At 44.1% G+C, this 20,961-nt stretch overlaps 1 protein-coding gene across 1 annotated transcript; it reads right to left on the bottom strand.

Moving 5' to 3' along the window:
- Nucleotides 1-892: 892 nt before the first annotated feature.
- LOC142410202 (L-lactate dehydrogenase A chain) lies at nucleotides 893-7,484 on the bottom strand. Its single transcript, XM_075502287.1, has 8 exons — nucleotides 7,346-7,484; nucleotides 5,512-5,646; nucleotides 4,644-4,761; nucleotides 3,705-3,878; nucleotides 3,056-3,229; nucleotides 2,087-2,204; nucleotides 1,528-1,651; nucleotides 893-1,344 (listed from the first exon to the last, which is right to left on the bottom strand). The coding sequence occupies exons 2-8, from the start codon at nucleotides 5,635-5,637 to the stop codon at nucleotides 1,180-1,182; spliced, it is 999 nt and encodes a 332-aa protein (XP_075358402.1). The 5' UTR covers nucleotides 5,638-5,646; nucleotides 7,346-7,484; the 3' UTR covers nucleotides 893-1,179.
- Between the last annotated feature and the right edge of the window lie 13,477 nt (nucleotides 7,485-20,961).

Genomic DNA, 20,961 nt, shown 5'->3' with positions numbered 1-20,961 from the left:
GACAGAGAAGATGGTTAATTCTTCCTTATCTAACTTACTGTGGGCTTTGAGGAGTAACTTTGGTCATTGTTTCTATGCATGGCTGCTATTCCAGAGGAGATGCTTTTCTATGCTTGGCAGCAAGTTGACTTTTTGTGGATGTCAAATACTTGATGGGGAGAGATTTCTTTGTATGTGCATTTTTGTGCATACACGTGAGGAAGACACTTCCTTTGTTGCATTGTTTCTCCACTCCCCCAACATAATGTCAATAGAGCCTGTTTCTTTGCATTAAGAGGGGAATCAAGTTTAACTTCTGAGTATTTAAATACTGCTGTTACTGGGTTTTTTTCATTCCTACCTTGAGCCTGTTATGTAGTGAACTTTTTAAATATGTGGAGCCTACAGAGTAGCTGCACACATAACATTATTACACAGGTGAGGTTTGAGCTAGTGTGACTGAAGAAACAGAATTGTTTGATTTAGATGGTGCAAGTAGAGCCACATTTTGGAGACAAAGCCCTATAAAGAAAAAGGAGACAAAAGTAACAGTTTGTGGTTTTATTTGGTGTTGGAGCTGGTACTACAGTTGGACAATCACTGTCTTGTTGCATACAGAAACCCTAATATTTTTTTAAATGTGCTCAGGAGACAAACTGACAACTAGGCTGATACAGTACACAAAAATAAGGTTCTCTAAAAAAAGTATACACAAAAATTCCAAAGCAGTGTTAGGAAAATACATTTGGACCTACCAACAAAGAAATATTTAAGCTATTCAGCCAGCAGAGAAGGTTGGTCAATTGGCTTGACAATCCTTTAACTGCAAGAAAATAGTCTTTGGTTTCACATTGTATAATAATTACTTATTGTTCTGAACCAACATTAAACAAGATGAGGAAAAGGCAAAGGGTTTTCTAGGCAGTGCTGCTTTGAATGCTGGATTTCTGTCACACCATTTCACTGTACAAGACTGACTACGTTATCTAGCTCTGGCTAAAAACATGGGTGTCTGAACAGGAAAAAACTCTAGAATAGCTTCCTAATGCTATCTTGAGGAAACTCATTTGTTCAGATTTGAGCTTTTTGTGTGTTCTAGTTGAGATACATACATTGAAAGATTTGACCTACTTGGAAAGTGCAACGTAAGACAAACCACTAAACCCGTTAAACTGCAAGGAGTGAACTGCTTGGGCAGATTTAAAACTGTAGTTCCTTCTGGATTCCCCAGAGTGTATCTGCACTCTTTCTTAATTTGTCCTCTTCCTCAGGTTTTAGGATCATCTTCACTACATCAGTGATGCCACTATTGCCCAGTACACAAGGAACACTTAGGAAGACGTCTTCTTTTATTCCATGCATGCCCTGAAAAGTAGGTAAGGATAGTTAGGCTAAAATTAGTGTTTGTCTGTATTTTATAGAATATCCTATCAGTAAAACTCAACTAAATTTAGTTGAAATTAAACTAGAAAGTTATCACTGTTCTTCAGAATTCCCAAGGTTTTTAGTTCTCAGTAAGACAAAAGTTAGCAAAAAGGGGCTGCTCACCTTAACAATTGTAGAGATAGGGTGCACTCTTCTCAAATTCTTCATAATAGTTTCAGCTAGATCTGCCACAGAAAGGCCTATAGCCCATGATGTGTACCCCTTCAGTTTGATGACTTCATAGGCACTGCAGAGACAAAGTTACTCATTAAAAAAAAAAAAAGTACCATCAACTGAAATATTTGAAGTTTGTAAGAAGGGCTTTTGGAGGTGCTTAATCAATTTGGAGACATCAGAAGCTTGACTGATTTGCTGACAGGACCGAAACGAACTCAGCAGTGAAGAGTTCTATTCGCATTTTACACTACTCCCCACAGTTATACTGGAAACTTGGAAGTTAAAGCACTTCCCTAATTTAAAGTTCACTAACCATGAAAAGGTTAACTCTGCCAAATCTACATTACTCCTTAAAGTATTATTTCAAGTTCTATTATGTCTGCATCTTGACATTTGTTTTGGGCTACTATGGTATTTATGAAACCAGATATGGATACTGCAGTTCAGAGGTACCATAGCTCTTCATCATTTGTTCTCATGTTACTAAAAGAAAATCAGTATTTACCTGTCCACCACCTGCTTATGGATCTCCTTCCAGTGTTCCTTGTCTGCATCAGTTCCCAAGTCTGGATGAAGAGCCTTCAGGGAGACGCCAGCAACATTCACTCCACTCCAGACAGGTACTGAGAGTTGCACACAGATTAATTATCTCACAAGAAAACTTAGTTTTGTCCTCCTCAAGTTAACAGTTAACATAAGATCTAGTTTGCTTAATCTGCAACACATATGTCACTATGATTTAGGTATGGCTTTAAATAGAGTATGACCTATGAGGCCAATCTAAATTGCAGGTTGAGAACCTAGGACCATATAAACATCTTTCTTTATACGTGATGTCACAACATTTGACTATACCTTTATTGAAGCAAAACACCTAGGCAACATGAACTAAAATGACAGTAACTCCGTATTTTGCAAAGGTTTCTCAAAATAAGAATTTATTCCAAATGAGTCCTCCTGAGTGTCAGGAAGCAGACAGTACTGCTCTGGTGCTGCTAGAGAAAGTACAGGTTAAGTAAGGAGAAAGTTGCTCTTTCTCCTGTCCTCTAGACTTGCTTCTGCACTTCAGTTCCTATATATAGTTCCTGAAGTAATCAAGAGACACCAGTAAAGACAACTGAGTGACTACCAGCAGGTCTAGTACAGATCTTTGGGAGTCCCTTGCAGAGAGCTTTACCCTCTTGCTTCTTCATTTTTTTTTTTTTTTGGAGAGTTATGGGAACAACTTAGCCTAGAAATTTTTAGCCTCCTCAGGTTACAGTAATGACCTTTCCCAAGCAGAGTAACTCAGGTCAAATATAGATCATCTAGGGTTACTCTATGCAGCAGAAGATTTAAAGCAGGACTTGAATTCTTAAGGTGCTGCAGTGCAAAGGTTTTTGAGCAACATTTTGCTGTAGCTTTTGGAGATGTTTCTTGCAAACAAACTATCAGAAAAAGTTATGTGTAACAGCCAGCCAGATTTCACCCTTACCACTGGAATCTCCATGCTCTCCAACAATCCAGCCATGGCAGCTCAGAGGATGGATGCCCAGTCTTTCTCCCATGAGGTGGCGGAAACGGGCAGAATCCAGATTGCAGCCACTACCAATAACACGGTGTTTAGGAAAGCCACTGATCTTCCAGGCCACATAGGTCAAAATATCCACTGTAAGTAGAACAGGGAGGATAACACATGCCACTCATAAGCAGTTTGATAACTAGGAGGGCATATTCCATTAATCTGTAAGGATTTTATCTGCACGCTAGTTATGTGGAATAGAGCATAAAGTAATGCCCATCGCCAAGCCCTGCAGTGGGCTAACATAATGACTGTTCTAAAGGCAGAACTGAGAGGCTGTTTATGCTACACATGCAATTATCAGTGCCCCTTACTGTGCCCTATGCTAAAGATCACTTAAAAGGCAAATGAAGACCCAAGTTGGAGGCAACTTGGTTTATTTCCCAGAGGACCAGCTTGCTGAGTGTGAAGAGGGAAGATGACACTTCCTGCTATGTGGTTATGTGGCAGAAGTATTTTCTAAAAGCCTACGCTTGGTCATATTAGTATACTAATGCCACCTTACTGAAGAAAACACTATTCTCTAAGCCAAATCCTCTTGTTAGGGCAACAAAAGACAAACCTGGGTTTGAAACAATAAGCAGCTTGCAGTCGGGACTGTATTTAACAACATTGGGAATGATGAATTTGAAGATATTCACGTTGCGCTGGACCAAGTTAAGGCGGCTCTCTCCTTCTTGCTGACGGGCACCAGCAGTGACAATGACCAGCTTGGAGTGTGCAGTCACACTGTAATCTGCAGACAAAAGGCAGTGTCAAACACGACCTCTTTCTACATGTGGTTCAGAACAGGAGTTCTCAGTTCCTTTTAGTATTGATATCTAAAATTCTCAAGTTTGAGGGTGCTGAAATTCTCCTGGTAATTGTTAACTTACACTTTGCTTCTATAGAAAGTTAAGTTTTCTTTTAAGACTGTGGTTCATTGCCACAAGTGGCAACTTTAAGGCTGCACTAACAAAACCTTAACATGTAGAATTGGGGAGTGGTACTACATACTTCTCAGGCACAGATTAGTATGGGGTAGCTGTCAGGATAGCATCCAGTGCAAGTGCTGTGTCGAAGAGAAAGAAGGAAGGCTCTGCCCTCATAACCTACTACCTGTGGACACTGGAGCTGCACATTAACTAAGGTATGAGATGGCTAGCGTTTGCCCTAGTCAGGTTGCCACTAAACTTAAAGCTGTCAGATATTTATGGCCAAGAAGTAAGCAGTAACACATTCAGGGACTAACTGGCTGTGAAATAAAATTCTCAGAGGTGCAGGAGTACTTAAGAAATTCATCTTTCTATACTGAGTGATGAACTTTGGAACAGAGGATTCCTAGTTGGACTGGCCTTAACAAGGCATAAGAAACTGAATGTCAGCTGAGCAGAAGTGAAGTGAGCTTTCCTCCTAACAATTAGGATGACAAGCTAAGTGCTAGACTTGGATGACCAGTTTGAGATCTGAAGTGGCTATCTCCATTTGGAAATAACGAGCACATTAAGAGCCAACTACTTGCCTTTGCCAGAGACAATCTTTGGTGTTCTAAGGAAGAGGCTGCCATGCTGGAGATCTAGCATCTCTCCTCTGAGCTTGTCTTCCACAACATCAACAAGAGCAAGTTCATCAGCTAAGTCCTATGAGAGACCAAGATTAAATAGTAAGTTTATTGATTCTTTGAGCAAAGTACCCAATTTGTAAACTGCGAAGTTACAATTTTTTTAAAAGCAGTGATCTATCTAAGCAATTTTGCTCATCTGTGTTACTTTACTTGTTCAAGCAGAGTACTTAAATTAGTTTCCTGGGATATCCACTTTGAGTTAGTTTTGTACTTTTCATATCCACATTCTGTGTGGAATAGATGTACAATTTAGCATGACAATGATGAAGAATAATTTAACAGCTGTTCATAAACAACCTATTTTACAGTTAAGAAAAGCCAGTGTGATGTTAAACACAGCATTTTCAATATAATAACGCAATGCAGAGGTCAAGTCATTCAGAGTGTCTAGGACCACTTTTTCCAGTACACACGGTAAAGTAGTATTCCATCACACTCTCTGCTTCAGACAAAATGACGCCTCAGTTCTTAAAAGGGATTCTGCAAGTCATTCAAAGGTAAATGCAGCTCTTAAGTCAAAATGATACATGGAGCATGTTCTGTCTGATACTGGGATAAACGTGGTTTACAAGAACTACAGCTCTTTGTTCTCTGTCAATGGCTTGAAGGTTGCTGCTTCATTTCAGGCCCAGAGAAAAGAATGGACAACCAAAAGTTCATCTTGTTTGCTAGCCCAATTAGTCTAATAAGGTAGGTTACTTTTTGCCCCTCTTTTAGGCCTCAGGTAGTCACAACTGTGCTGCTTCATCCCAAACTCAACACTTACCTTCATCAGGATGCTGATAGCACAGGCCATTCCAACTGCACCCACACCAACCACACTGATCTTATTGTGGGCATGACCCTGCTCCTGTTTGTGGACATTGTGGATGAGCTGATCCTTGAGAGACATGGTGCACTGCTGCAAGGAAAGCACAGATTATTTCTCCAGGCTTTGGAGCTTTTACTGACACCAGAATATTTGTATCAAGCAAGACAGACTTTATTCCAGGATGATAAGAAAATGGATATAAATCACATGCCTAAAACATCTGGTAGTACTGCCTGTATGCACCAGAATGATTAAAAAACTGAATTATTTATGACAATGCACTGTTTAAGCTCGCTATGGCTTTCCCTCAAATACAGCCTGAGAGCCACTGATTATATAGCTTGGTGGCACTCCAGCAGCATTAGCAGAACTTTCTAAATGATCATCCATATTACATTTAGATAAAGGAAGCCATTTTAGTACTTCTAAGCACAGCCCATTCTGGCAATCTCCATTCTACTGCCCTGAAAAACTGGTATTCTGTGCCCTGAAGCCTTTCCAGAGCTGAAGTTGTACAAGAGTTAGGCAAGCCCTTCTTAAGCACAGTGGGATCCTCAAAGTCAACTTTATGGATTTGTTTTAAAGTGAAACTGCATAGTTCTGAATTAAGATGTCTCCAGTCTGCTGTTACCATCTCTCCCACCCTCAATATTTTTAGCTACCAGCTGCATGGCAGCCTGGTTATATGGCTTCTCATCTGACAGCCACAGGTGTACTGAAATGCCACGATGGCAGAGTATTGTGCTTTCACCCCAGGGTCCCTGCAGAAGTCGACACCATGCTTTCCCAGGTGGTGCTGCACTGGCAGCAGCACAGCTTCTGCTTGTGCTCTCTTGCCCTGAAGAGCCTGAAGCAGGGGCAGCCTTGCAGATGAATGCAAGTATAGGCACAACGTGATTCTGAAGTTAGTAACGAACAGGCAGCAACTTGTTCAGAGCAGTAAAGGCCAAGCAGCGTTCGCAGAGCAGGTAAAGACTGGGGGGGGGGGGGGACGGACACGACGACGACGACGACACAAGGGAGGGACAGGAAGCCAGCAGTGCCCATATTTAGGAAAAGTTAACCAAGGTATGTCAGTCTTCATTTGCAGAAGTCTCCTGAAGCGTGGTCTAGTACAGTGCACGCTCTCTCCATGTGCCAAGTTCTCCCTTTGCACTGTAAGAACTTTAATGTGCAGGACTGGTGAGGAGCTCAAACATTTCTCAGTTACACTTAATAGTCAAAATTTTTGTTTTTAGAGCGCTATTACCCTGAAAGAAGTAGGTTAGGGGAAAGCCAGTAGCCGAGGTGGCATATTAATGCTTTATTTCAAACGCAGCCCTGAGCCCATCCTCACAGTCCTTTGCAGGGTCACTCTCAGCACCCTTCCCAACAGGCAGGTCCCTGGGGCCACACGCACTTTTACCACCCATTAGAGGAAGATGATTCACACAGGCTAAACGAGGCAGGGGGGAAGGGAGATGGCGGGGCAATGCAGCGCACCGCAGTCTCGAGGAGGGGGGGTGTTGGGTATGGAAATCACGCCGGTTGCACAAGACCGCCGAGCAGGGTGTGGTGCCTCTCCACGCCACACCCAACCCGGCGCCGGGCAGAAGTCCAGGGCTGTGCCGGCTACCTCCTCAGCCGGGGGGACTCGGTCGAGCAGGCGGCCCCGAGCGACCTCCGCTCGGGGCCGCCTGCTCGACCGAGTCCCCCCGGGGGGCTGGCAGCCAGCAGCACCCGCATCCCCCCTTCCTCCCCCTCCCCACCACAAGCACCCCCCTTAATCCACGAAGGCGATGGCACCTACCGAGCGTCCTCAACCAAGCGCGGCGGCGGCTGTAGCGGCGGGGCGGGGAGGCGGCCGCCGCCTTAAGTAGGGGCTGGGAGGCTGACGTGCGGCGGGCGGGCCGCGACGGTGGAGACGTGCCCGCCGACACGTCGGGGTGGAGAGGAGGGGGAAGTTGTACCGGGCTGGCATGGGGGGGAGGGGGTGAGGCGACGTGGGCGGGAACGTTCGGCCCGTAATGGTCAGGAGCGTGAGGGGAGCTTGAGGCAGGCGGGAACGTTCGGCCCGTAACGGTCGGGAGCGTGAGGGGAGCTTGAGGCGGGCGGGAACGTTCGGCCTGTAAGGGTCGGCAGCGTCAGGGAAGCTTGAGGCGGGCGCGGAGGAGCTCAGCCCGCGCCGGGGTCCCGCACCCCCTCTGGGGGCTGTTGAGCGGGCCCGTCTCAAGCCTGAGGCGGAGGGGGGCTGCCGGGCTGGCCTCGCTGCGGCTCCGCGTCGCGCCGGTGGTGAACCAGCGTCCTGGTAGGGGGAGTCATGTCGTCAGGGAAGGTTTCCCTCCTTCTGTTCTTAACCAGGATGGGTGAAAGTGATTTAAAACGTTAGCTCCCAAGGGCGGGGAAGATGCCCAGTGCGTCCACAGCCAGTACACGACCAGCAAGCAGTGCCGGTTCTGGAGAGTTAAGGGGAGTTGAAGGTGTTCCTGCCCTCGTTTGCCGGCCGCACCGTCGCCGCCCGGGCACTGTCTCCTCCGGGGAGCCGCGGCCAGCACCGCCGCCAGCAGCCAGCCGCCTTCCTCATCACCGGCAGAAGCTGTTTGGGTTTATGGCCGTAGTTCCGGATGGAGCTTCTTGTCTGTTGGTTAGAAACCTGCTTCTAATTTTCATCTAAATCTATAGATGTTTGGTTTTTTGTTACAGACATCCTTCTCTGGCGTTTACTTCCCCTTTCCGTGTATTTACATATCCAATTCCCACTCATTTGTTGTGTTCTTAAGTTACATATGGTAAACCTTTTCAGTCCTGCATGATGCAAGCTGTGCCCTGGTAATTGTGACGTCCTTTCTGCAGGACTCTTTCAGTTTGAATGCTTTTCTCTTGAGAGAGGCTGCCGTGTGGAGTGTTTTAGTCTTCTCAGTGGTGCCTCAAACAGAAACTAATTTTTCCTGTCATTACTGGAAATACTATGACTGGACTCACGCTTGTCTTTTTCCACAGTCACGCCACACTGTCGGCTCCCTATCACCCTGTGGTTGGTTAGTAAAACCAAGTCCTCCTCTTCATTTATTTCTTGCTAGGATACTAACAAAGAGCAAAAAATATTTTTATTATTTCCTGGATGCCTGAAGTTTCAATTTTATACTATGCTACAGGGTTTTCCCACAAAACTGGCTTTTAGTAAACCCATGCTACCTTTTATCCCTTTATTCATTGAATTTCATGTTTGTAGGTAAGCTTTCCTTCATAAGTTTTCCTGAGGAACTGCACAGTTATCAAAAGCACAGGCCCAAACCACTTCCACCATGGCTCACTTCTTAAATACTTGCTGTTCTCTGGTCCTGTGGCAATGCCTCCAAGTCAGCAAATTTACTTAAAATCTTTGCACCTGGATTTGTGGTCTACTGTGCGTTGGGATTCTGGGATTGAGAATGTCTGGTTCCTCTAGCTGGAGCACAGTAGACTTCCTGAGTTTTGCTCGCCGGCTGGCTGTCTTCATTTATTATCTTGTATCCATTTCTCCCTTCTACCCTTCCTCTTAGGCATCCTGTCTTTACCCTATGGATTAACATGTTCATCCTTAATGAAAATCAGGGAAGCATTCATTTAATCTTGTGTGAGTTGCTGGGTTACCTTTATTTTCCCATTCTTGTTTTACAGGGATCCTTTTTTCTTCTGTTTTTTTTTTTTGTTGTTGTTGGGGGGGGTTGTTTTGTTTTTAATTTGTTGTACCTGCTTTACCTTTGTGATGTTTGTCTTAGTTTCGTTTTGGGATTCTAACTCTAGCTGATTTTTGGCAATATCTATTTGTGGCTTCTAGTATGTACTTGACTTCCTTTTTGAGGTGCTTATCTTGCTATAGCAGAAGGCCTTCCTTACTAATTAGCCCCTTTGTCTTCCTCTACCCCTACCAGCCTTTCCATCTCTGTTTTGTCTGGGATGTCTTTTCTGTCTTCTAAAGTCACTTTATATAGTTTACCTCTTAGTCACTAGAGTTAGCCAATTTACAAATTAGGAGGTTGTCATGGAGGTCCCGATCTCTCCACAACCTCATCCCCCTCACCGTACGTGCAAGCATAAAACATGGCCCTTGGTCATGCTAGACCAGAGCAGATGGTGTGAAGGTGGGTATATCTCATCACACCTAAGGCTCGTACTCGTCTACCAAACTGTGCTTTACAACTGAAGGAATTTTCTGCTGCTGTTGAAGGCACACTAACACCTTGTCCCAGACCATCCCAGTGACAATTCCCTTCTGCCGTGGTGATCTGACGGGAATAGTAGCCCAAAGCCTCATAATTTCTTTGACAGTCCATTGGCAAAACAAAAGAAACAAAAAACACAGGTGAGAAGACATCTAAAAATGCTTGAAACACAGAATAAGGAGATTTGCATGAAACAAGCCAGAAAAATATGCAATTTTGGTTCTTACTATAAAGACCAGCCCTTCTACCAAAGGAGGTTAAATATAATGACCTATCGGTTGCAAAACTAGATATGCTTTGTTCCTTGCTGCTGCTTGAGAAATGAGTGATGCTTGTGACATGTGTCATGTCAGAGGAGACTGGTAGCTAAGGAAGCAAAAGTGCAGGTAGATGCTGAGTAGGCCTAATGCCGCATGAATGCAGAATAAAAGGAAACCATATAATGCAGTCCTGTTGTTCTGCATTATGCTGGGTTCACTGAGCCTCTTGTTCTATCAGAAGTCTCAAGGATGGATTAGGAAGTTTAGTTCTACATCCCAGGAATCTGTATTTACAGTGGCTTTATATGAATGGGACTAAACATCTCATCCAGAGTTTGGGTTCCAGACATCTGGCAGGACAGAAAATGAACATTTGACAGGAATGAAGATGAAGAAGAAATATTTTCTCCCTATAAAAATTTTTACTTCTGAAGAGTTTAAATGTAAGATAAGAGGCTTCTAAGACAAGACTGGCTGGATAGATTAATGATAATTTTTAAAATATGTAACTAATGTAGAGCAAGTGGTATTTTACTACTGTCATGGTGAGACCAAGGCTCCTAAGAGAAGAATGCTTGTATTATAAGATTGTTCTTATCCTGTGGCTCAGACAAAATAAAATTGGACATGGCTTTCAGGGTATAAGTTCCAATAAAATCTTCACTTGCTTGTGTTTGTGTTGCTCATTACTGAGAACAGAACCAAGACCAAATCTCTGTTATAAATAACATACAAGGCATCAGGTTGTCCTTAGCTGTCTGGTGCCTATTCAGATACCAGAGGTCCTACCTTTAGTAGAGTAGGCCAAAGCAAGCTAACTAGGATGTTTCAAAACCATCCTCATCCCAAAATGTCCTCAATGATGATAAGCAGATCAGAAGCCTTGTTTTGTAAAACAATAGTGTCAGCTTTTAATATGCCAGCGATAATTCACCTGGGTTACAAAACTGAGAAGGCTGCGACTGCCAAATTTTTCCTTTTATGTGTCCTTTGTGATCTTAGTAGCAGCAGTAGATGCTTGGGAGGAAAGCAGTCATCTGGCATGATTGACATTGATTTTTCTGCCTCAGAAAGCTTCAATCAGAGAAGGCTCAGAGCAACACAAACAGAACGGGGTGAGCAAATTAAGGGCATTTTTCTTGCACTTGGAAGATGGAGGCCAGGTCTGTTTTGATTTCTTTTAAGTGATTGACTTTGATTGTAGGGATAGGGCCAACTTTCCTCACTTGTATACATAAGGAGTTTTATTCTTCCTGTTCTTTTTCTGCTGCTGCCTTTCATCGTGGTGGTGGTGATAGAGTGATGGGAATGTTTGAAATATGCCAGGGTCTCTCTGGGGAAGCTTGGCTCTTCCTCAGCCTGCTTGCCCTCTTTTCCATATTAGCTTTCACAGATTAAACATGAAAAACAAAGCAATAGAAGTTGCTGAATGTGGAAACATTTATATTTTTATTCTAAGAGTTAGAAGCAGAGCCTTTCCACTGGCCTCAGGTAGCATTTGATCAGGCTTTGGTCGATAACAGAAGGAAACGATGCCACATTCTTATTAAACAATGTGTTTGTCTTTAAACTATGAGATACCAATTAAACCTTTATCACAAAAATAAAGTCCAGGGACAGTTATACAAGGTGAGTTCAATGTGTGCATCTCGCTATTTTCAATGAAACACTTAAAAAGTGTTAGTAAATTTCTCTCCATTTTGCTAATCTGCAAGAAGTTTTACATGATATTTAATTTCTACACTTGCCATTTGCTCGGGTCCTGGCTCATGACAGACTAAGTCAAATCTGATGGTGCTGCTGGGGTGAATAATGACAGCAAACCATGACCTGCACGTATTTGTTGTATGAGCTACAGCTCAGCTAGAAGGTTAGCAGTAACCCAAAGCCACCGTTGATGCTGACCGGCCCTGGAAAGGTCAGTGGAATCTCTCTGCTCTATGTGAGATTTGAGGTCTAATTTGCCCCTAAAAATCGTAAGTGTTATTCTCAGCATGATCAGTCCTGCTTTTACTCTGACATCATCAAGGGCTTTGCTTTCATATGATGACAGTGTGTGAGGGAAAGGCCTGGCACTAGACATAGCTACATCATGTTCCAGTCCTGTCTTTCCCTTTGATTTATTCTGAGGCCTGAACAATTTCTTCCAGCTTTAATGGCTTCATTTCTCCTTTGTAAAATGGGAAGGGTCTTAGCATCTACCAACCTGATGGTGGTACTGTAGGGATTAGTGAATTATGAAACACTTCAGCTTCGTAAAGCAAAATGAAAATGATGGAGGTTCTTTACCTAAGCCAGAGAGGCCTGGACCCCAAAATGGAGTAACTTGGCACCAAAAATTTTGTATACTCTGCTAAATTGTCAACATCAGAAAAGCTCCCAGAGCCAGAATTCTTGCAATTTTGAAATACTTATCAAGGTAAGATACAGGAAGTTGGTTCATACTCCATAAAAATCCATATTTTGTGTTCTTCAAATTCGGACAGTATAGCCACATCAAACCATTTGAACTGATCTCCTAAGAAAACTAAAAGCTAAAAGACAAGTTTCACCTTGGCTTGCACTAACAGGCATCTCTGCACATAACTGATTAGCCATGGTCCATAGACCTCCGGGTCCCTCTCCTTGGCTGCTTCCATGCAGGTGTGTTATGGTAAGGACACTGGTATTACAAAGATCCAGTGCTTTTGCTGCTTCACACCCTCTTTTTGTTTGCACTGTCATTGTGGGGGAGGGACTAGCTGATGCAATTCTCATTTCTGGGTATTTATACATATGTGTTTCTACAACCTATTTTTAAATGTGCACCAGGGTAATATATATGGAGACCTGTGTAAATAATTGTCAATTTCTGAAGATCCCAGACTTCCACACTGCCCTTTTATCAGATGTATGTTTTTGATGGCAAACTGCTTTCTAGCTGACATGCTTCAATACGCAGAACTTCCAAGTTACACCAGTTTTTCTTTTCCCCTTAAAAGGTTGGTTATGTTTGCAAGTGCAACAGCAATGGATTATGCATTTAGTATAAAGCTAGGTAAAACCATATTTCTTGCAATGATTTTCTCAATACAAAGCTAAAGAAAACTGTATTTCTTGCAATAGCTTCCTAAATCATCACTCTAGGTAGCTGGACTAAGCAGAATGCGTGATACTGTCTTGCTTCTCTAAGGAAATTAATTTACTCATGGAAGCATGAGTCACCGTGCAGGATTCTCCAAGCCAAACCCATTCCCTTGATGCAACTCTGAATACTTACTCATTTACTTGGGAACTGCAGGAAATGGGATGCTCAGACAAATCACGTGGTCAGAGATATGGAAAGGCACTCCGTGGGCAGGGGCCGCTATTCAGGCTTCCCCTAACAAAGTCACAAAGATATCTCAGCCAGTTCAGCATCTACTTCCTGTTGACTGTCAGGAGGAGTGTAATCATTAATGCATCCTTCTAGACTGGCAGCAGCAGAACTATTACTGTTATCTAACTTGTTCTTGAGTGCCTGACAGGTTGCAGTAAGTGGAGACTTTCTATAAATTACAGTAAGGAGCTGGAGGGATATGAGAGGAGAGCTGCGGACTGCTGCCGCTGCTACTTGCCAATTCAAGAGGGCAGGCAGGTTCAGCAGCAAAAGGTCAGAGGCATGTCCCTGCACTCCATCTAGAGCAGAGACCCCCTTGCCCTTATTTTAATATTCATATTAATTCTGCAGCTGTCAGTTTTGATTTCCCCAGGATCCCTTCTCAGCACATCACATGCTAACAAGCTGGTTAGCTCAGGGTAAAGAGCTACAGAGTCCTGCAAAGACAAGTTTTTACTGATTCAGGCCATTTGGGACACAGTACATTTAACAACACAATATTGCCTCCCCTACAGAGGGAGATACTTTTCTAGCATTTCAGACCTTACATATCTGGTTGACCCTCTGTGTATTCAAAATGGTTATGTATTCCGTCCCATCCAAAAATCACTGTGGCCAAACTTTCATTTCTGTGAATCAAAATTCCAAGTTACATTGCTGGAAAGTCAGCATCCTATGGTTGAGAAGTTACTGGGCCATACAACCACTGTAGAAAGCTGGGAGTACATCTCAACATTACAGACACACAGACTTGGTGGAGGAACTTCCTGCCCTGCCTGCTCTACAGAAACAGTGCACAAGAAAGATGTGGATTCATCCCTTTATCTCTTTCATCTGTTTAGGAGACAGGACCGTCACAGTTGGGACTCTGCAAAAGGAAGCTCTCACTTTAGCAGCATAAAGTTACGGGGTCAAGGAAGTCCTAGACATTGGAAATAGTTTGGTCTGTGTTTTCATGAAGGACACGCTTCAGCATGCAGGATACCTCTCTTCGAAGCTTTCACTGAAGACATCAGTGCTATAAAGCGTAACTTTTACAGCTCCTGATGTTTTTGGGAGCTTGTAACATATAGGTTAGTTTCTGTAGCTCTTTGTGGGTCCTGGTGAATAAAACCCACTTCTGTGCCTGGAGTGGAGTGGGAAAGCCAGAGATCAAGAGATAATCACATTCTGGTTTTGCAGTCTCCTTTTAGAGCCTGGATGCTACAACAGCCTCACAGTCTATCCCACATGTTGGTGTTCTCAGGTAATGCCCAGTGAATATGGAAAATGCGTGTGCCTACAGATGACTATGTAATAAATGATTATCCGTTCCTTGAAGAAGGAAGATGAAGTTTAACTTGCAGTTCAACAAACTTAGCGATAGAATGGAAGTACGCAACCAGCTGCTCTCATTTCAGTCCCCACTCTTCAGCCACACCTGAGGCTCTTTAAAAGAGCTGCAGCTGGGCTGGCTCAGCCCTAAGATAGCAGTCCTAAGGGGTGACTTTGGCTTCTGTTGCAGGGTTGAACTTTGCTGTTCTCAGATGGGAAAAGTAACTTGACTGTTTCTGCACAAGGTATTCTTTTAGATCTTTGTTTCTGTGGTGGTGGTTGTTGGCAGCTCTGTGGGTGAACACAGAGCCCTGGCAGGGGGACATGACTGTGAAAGGCAGGTACTGTCCTGAGAGGTTACTGGGCAGAGTTTAAAAATACCATTTATATAATATGTACTGCCAGCAGAATGTACTGCTGGAGTGGATGTGGAGCTATCCCCCAGGGGAAAGCTGTTGCCTTATCTCTTTGAAGGTTCTGCTCCCTGGGCTTTTTAATTTCGTTCTGTTTAATTTTATTTTATAAGCAGAAGGTAGCCAAGGGAAAGACAGACGCACTCTTTTTCCTTAATGACCAAGTTCTCCTAGCTTGTACTGTTAGGGATTTATACTATCATCTAGATGTGCTGTAGCTGTATGTTAGTTGGCCACGGTGGGCGTTCCGTGGTTTGCGCTTTCCCCAGGCTTGCGGGTTGGTGCTGGAGACCTCATCCTGCTCACAGCAAAGCTAGATATGAGCCCTGAAGTCACACGTAGGTTCAAAGTGTGGCTTGGCAGGAAGAGACGGGTGATTTCTAATCCTTTTCAAGGAACAATTTTTTTGTGGTCTTAATTTTCTTCCATTCCTTTTTTAAGTGCCCGTGTTTCTTAATTGAAACGCGATAAACTGCACCACAACTCAGTACCAAAGGTCTAAACTGTGGCAATGATTCCAAAGGAAAATAAAAGTGGATAGAGAGAGGTGCAGCCTGCATTGCTAACGTGCAATAGTCTTTTGACTCAGCTTGATTATGCAGCCATAGTGAAATCATGAATATACTTCAAGCAGATACCAAGCTCAACATTTCTGTTGGGAGCACAGCTTCACAGTGCAGGCATTGTATAGGCACACAGCAAAGGGCTTATCAACTAAAGAGGCAGAACAAAACAGGGAAGTGAAAGTGGAAGCAGAGGAAGGCAGAATGATTGCCAAATATGGTACTTGTCTTAGTATGCTGTGTTTTTCAAGAACATTACACGAATACTGACCCTTATCTCTATCAATTAATTCAGTTTTCTTATTTACTCTCAAATTTTAAATAGAAAATGAAAGGTTGCTTCTTGCCTATGGACTGCCAATGATTATAATTTTTACAGTGCTGTGGTAAGTGTGGAGTTTCTGGCTTGTGGACCCTGTGTTCCCGTATTTGGATGAAATGGCACAAATATTTGCTGAACATTTGCAGGGCATGGCCTTGTTGTTTTGCAAACTATGTTGAGTCTTGTTTAAGGAGGTGGATGTTACCAAAGGGAACAAGCACCTGACTTTTAGCTCCTGTGGGGGGAATCCTGATACTTGCAGAATCTGTTGATTCTCTAGCTTGGGCCGTATAATAAGAGGAACAGCAGGCTTGTGTCCTGGGTGGTAAATGTGAGGTATGCCATTTCTTACTGGCTGTCTCCAGCCTTGTGTTGTTTTTCTCCTAACTTTATCCATATTCAGTTGTGTCCCTAGACCCTATGCAGTTCTGGCCTTAAGAGGCAATATCTCAGTGCAGGTACCCTTTTAAAAGATGCCAATATGATGAAAATATGAGGTGCTGGGAGATAGTGTCATGGATTTTGTGTGTGTGTGTGAGCACACGTGCACAAGAGCTGGATTTCTGGAGGCTGGGTCTCCTGAACGCTTCACCCCCAGTATATTCTCCATATCTTTTTTGCTAGCTGTACATCATTTCTGCTTTATACATTCTATAGTCTATGCAGGTTTCATTGCGTGTTTGTGGAAGATCTTTGATATTTAATGCTGTGATGTCAGAAGGGAAAAGATACCAGCATGCTTTATCACTGTGTGACGGCGGACAATTTTTGGAGTGGCAACAGGGATGTGCAGTCCCCTTGGTCTGTGTTAACTCCTTGCCACATGACAAGCCTTTGGACTGGCTGCTGGGGCAGTGGGGCTCACCCATCGCCTCACTCTTGGTCTCTGGACTGGAATGTTTGCAGACAGGGCAGTGCCAGTTTGGTGGAAGAATGTCAGAATTTGTGAGAGACAGGACAGACCAGAGCCCAGGTCTCTGAATGCCAGGAAGCGACGTGGTGCATTTACGTGTTCAAACAGAAGGAATTAGGTCTGTTGCTTTCTTTGTGGAGTATCATTCTGTGTTTGGCTGCTAACCCAGTGTTCTTTCACTTTTAATCTCATCAACTGTTTGTGCCCCCAGAGTGGCACAATAAGGAAAAGAAATCTGTTTCACTTTGAAACTTCTGGAGCTAAGTAGTATTTTTGTCTCCAGGTTTGGTCTCAAGAAGTGAAGGCACTTGAAGGCTGAGGGTGCCCAATACATTTTGGAAAGTTCTGGATTAATGATATGTTCTTATTATTTTTCCTGTTTGTATATGTTTAGCTGTAATGTTGAACATTCGTTCCTTGGGTAATAATCTGTCTTGCACCCTGTTTTAAAAATACACTCCCTTGCAACAACAACGTCTGGAGATTTGGAGTCAATAGGGTATTAGGTTACAGAGAAAATTAAAATAATAATAAAAAAAATAGCTCTAACATTTCATACCTCTTAGGCAAAGGTTACTGAGGGCCAGTTAGTTCAGTGCATGACCTCTCTAAGAGTTCTTAGGCATATAAGAGTAGCCAAAAATAGCTCCTTGGAAGGTCAGGGAAGGCGTCTTTTCTGCATGTGGATAGCTTTGCATTTCTGACCTGAAACATCTATATGTCTTATGGTAAGCAAGCAAGAATGGATGGAAAGAAAATAGAATACCAAAATGGACTTGGAGGGTAGCCAGGGCCTGTGTAACATGTTCCTTATTCATATGAGCCTGTACAAACTACTGTCAGCTTTGGAGATTTTTCCGTACATGAAACAGAGAAAGCCTTAATTAACTTATAAACCATGCTTCAAAGACAGCCTAGCCAAATAAAGGCTGGACTCAAACTGTCAATAGATGAACAACAGCAAGAGGGACCCTTATGTTTTAAAATGGAGCCATAGGCTCACATCCAAGTGATTTTAAGCTTCTGACTGACCCCGGAGTCTGAAAGAAATTTCAGCTTGTCAGACCGAATGTTCTCTTTCTTTTGATATCTGCATGCTGAGATGGAGTTTACGAGAAGCTTTTATAGCAAATCCTGAAGTCAGAGTCACCGCAGAACACTTTAATTATTGAATAGGCAAGAGCTAATGTGAGAGGGAAAGGCTCTATGTTTCTCTGCATAATAATCTCCCCCCCCCGCTCCTTCCTGCCCAAATCCCCTTGGTTAATCAGGTTATCTTTGCCCTATTTCTCTCAGGGAGCAAGCAGAATGCAGCGTGGCTAGAAATGGAGGAAGGGAAGGAGGAGAAGGGCATGCTGAAAGCAAGAGTGGGTTAAGGATGCTCCAGAAATGAAAGCTTCACCTTGGCAGAGTTCCCAAGATCACAGCAGGATGCCTTCGGGCTGTGGGATGTCTCTGTGACCTGTCACGCTTGCTGACTGCATGATCTCGCATCCCAGGCCATGTGCCAAAGGACAGAGAAGGGAGCTTGCCTGTCTGCGCTCCACCTGGAGGCATTGGTGGTCTCTGCAGCCAACAGCTCCCTCCCCAAACACCCACTCAGCCTGTTTCAGCTAAGAGACCCTAGGAGGGAGGAACTGATGTCCCTGAGGGAACACACTGCCTGACATTTGCCTGAAGTGCAGTGGTTAATTCTGTGGGGGCCAGTGCGTGTGTGCATGCACATACGCACACACAGAGCTGTATGTGCTGTATGCTCTTGTGCAGTCATGCAGCCTTTAATTCTTGCTGTACTCATCCTCTTGGACATGTGGCTGCAAGCCACAGAAAAATAGCACAGATGGACCCGCCAAAGTAAAATGCAGCTATGAGAAGCAGGGAGCCAGCACAGACACAGACAGCACTGCTGACCTGTGTGCTGGTGAATCTAAGTTTCCTTTAAGTCTTGTGATCCTGGAATTTAGCTCTGAGCATGCTGAGATTTGGGGGGGTTCTTCATACGGGTGCATGCCTCGGAAATGCTCTTATCTCTAATTATAATGGACAATACCAGCCTGGGAGACTGAGGTCCAAACCTCTTTTGTGATCAGTGTCTAAACCCAAAGCTTGCAGCTTGAAACCATTCCTGAAATGTGAAAAATTGCTTGTTCTGAGGTCTGGGTCTGGACAGGTTTAGGAGAATAGGGTAAGTCTTGATGGGAGAATTAAGTGCAGTGACTTGGGTGATTTTGGGAGCATGGCAAATAATTCAGAAGGATGTAGATCTGCATCTGCATTCTGTGTTTTGGGGTTGAATTTATCCAAAAGCTCAAAACCAAACCTTTCTAGACCAAATCATGAAGCTTCAGGGAGTTTATATGTAACCCTGCTTCTCTAACGCTCTGATCAATTGAATCAATTCAGGCTCAGGATCAATTGAGTATCAGCCTATGCTTGTGTTTCAGTTTTGCCGGGAAGTGCCAAGCCACACAAGCATTGCCTAATTCAGTCTTGTGTGCTGGCTTCTTTGCTCGGCTCATGCTGCATTGTTCCTTTGAGACACATGTATTAGAAGAGATTTTTAGCACCCCTCTTTGTTAACAGTATGGATCAGGAATATTTTTGTAGCTCAAAGCCAGGTGAATGCTAAGTCATTCTTCCAAAAGCATAAGCATCAGCAAATGCAGACCTGAGCTAGTAAATCCTGGAGCTGTGACATGATTTTACATGTTCCCCAGCACAGAGCAGAGCTAACTGGATGGCCACAGACTCCTGTTCCCGCAAGAATGAAGACAGGCAGGAAATGAACCATTGGAAACCGTTCCTTGGCAGGAGAGAGCTGTGGAAAAAGCAAGGTGTAGCAAGACCCGGGCTGTTGCAGAGCCAGGCCTTGCAGGTGCCTATAAGCTACATGGGGATCCCGGATGCCTTGTTCCCACTGTGCAATGCTCACTGGCAAGCATACATTGCAGCGCATGCCCAGAACTTGCCGATGCCCCAACATAGCGTGCTGCCATGGCCTGGTTGCTCGTTGCCGTAAGACGCTGGCCAGTGCCGTATGTTACAGCAGCTTTGCTGTGCTTGGGCCTCCTCTGTGCAATCCTTCTTTGCAGCAGCAAAGTGCAGGAAGACTGAGTTGCTCCACAGAGCTGCTGTTCGGTTTAACTGCAGTAGGCAGGAGGGAATGGTCACAGCATCCCCCGCCTCGCGAGAGTGACAGTCGATTGTGTCTGCGTGAGGAAGTGAGGGGAGAGAGCTGAGCTGTGTGATGAGTGGCTTTGGTTCAAATCTGTACTAGGTAGGAGTCTGCCTTGCCAGCCTGTGCGTGGGAGTGCTGTCGGAGCAGATGGTTAGCAGCCCTGTTGCTGCAGGTTTAGCCGGCTCATGGGGAGCTGCCAGTTTTGTGCAGGGAGGAGGGCATCCTGCCTTTTGGAGGAGGAGAACGGTGCACGATGTGGTAGCCTGGAGGTTCACCCAAACACAGAGCAGTCTACATCTGACTTGAAGGCGGAGCGACAGCATGATCTGAAGAGCAGATCTCATAAATGGTTTGCAGGTTAACAGGAGGCTTTTTCTATGCCTCTCTGATACTGCCGGGTAAAAAGCTGTCAGTTGCACAAATACATACGTGAATCTCCTCTTCTCCCTAGCCTCCCCCAACCTAGACTTAGGCTCCCAGAGTTATGTGACTGGCTTAAAAATTCTGAATTTACCATCTGGTGTACTTCTAATTGTCTTTCTGTTTTCCAAAACCTTAATTCCTGTTTTCAAGCTGCTTTTTTTATAAGCCAGGAACTATTGTTTTTTGTTTGTTTGTTAACAAAGCCCCAGGACTCCAGAAAGTGGAGCTTTAAGGAAACCTGGAGCGGTTGCTCAAATCTAGTAGCACTGAAAGGAAGCTGAGAGGCAAAAACCTTAGCTGAGAAGGTGGCCACGAGGCAAGGCTGAAACAGTGGCTCCATTGTTTGACTTTTGCTGTAGCTGGTGGATATGGCTGCATGTCCCAGGGAGTTGCATATTACAAATACATGACTCATGGTGTGCACAGCAATCAAGTAATGAGGTAATTACTGGACCAGTGGGAGAGGCGTGCAAGCAG

The sequence above is a fragment of the Mycteria americana genome, chromosome 5 (genome assembly GCF_035582795.1).
Source record: "Mycteria americana isolate JAX WOST 10 ecotype Jacksonville Zoo and Gardens chromosome 5, USCA_MyAme_1.0, whole genome shotgun sequence".
In the NCBI taxonomy this organism is placed as follows: domain Eukaryota; kingdom Metazoa; phylum Chordata; class Aves; order Ciconiiformes; family Ciconiidae; genus Mycteria; species Mycteria americana.
Note: the sequence above shows the minus strand (reverse complement) of the source record. Positions and strands in the feature narration are given on the sequence as shown.

What these genes read in the sequence shown, in the direction of transcription:
- LOC142410202 (XM_075502287.1), bottom strand. Translation starts at nt 5,637, where the DNA reads ATGTCTCTCAAGGATCAGCTCATCCACAATGTCCACAAACAGGAGCAG. An exon ending in CTATCAGCATCCTGATGAAG is followed by an intron (nt 4,762 to 5,511) that starts GTAAGTGTTGAG and finishes GGTCTCTCATAG; the next exon opens with GACTTAGCTGATGAACTTGC. An exon ending in AAAGATTGTCTCTGGCAAAG is followed by an intron (nt 3,879 to 4,643) that starts GCAAGTAGTTGG and finishes TTTTGTCTGCAG; the next exon opens with ATTACAGTGTGACTGCACAC.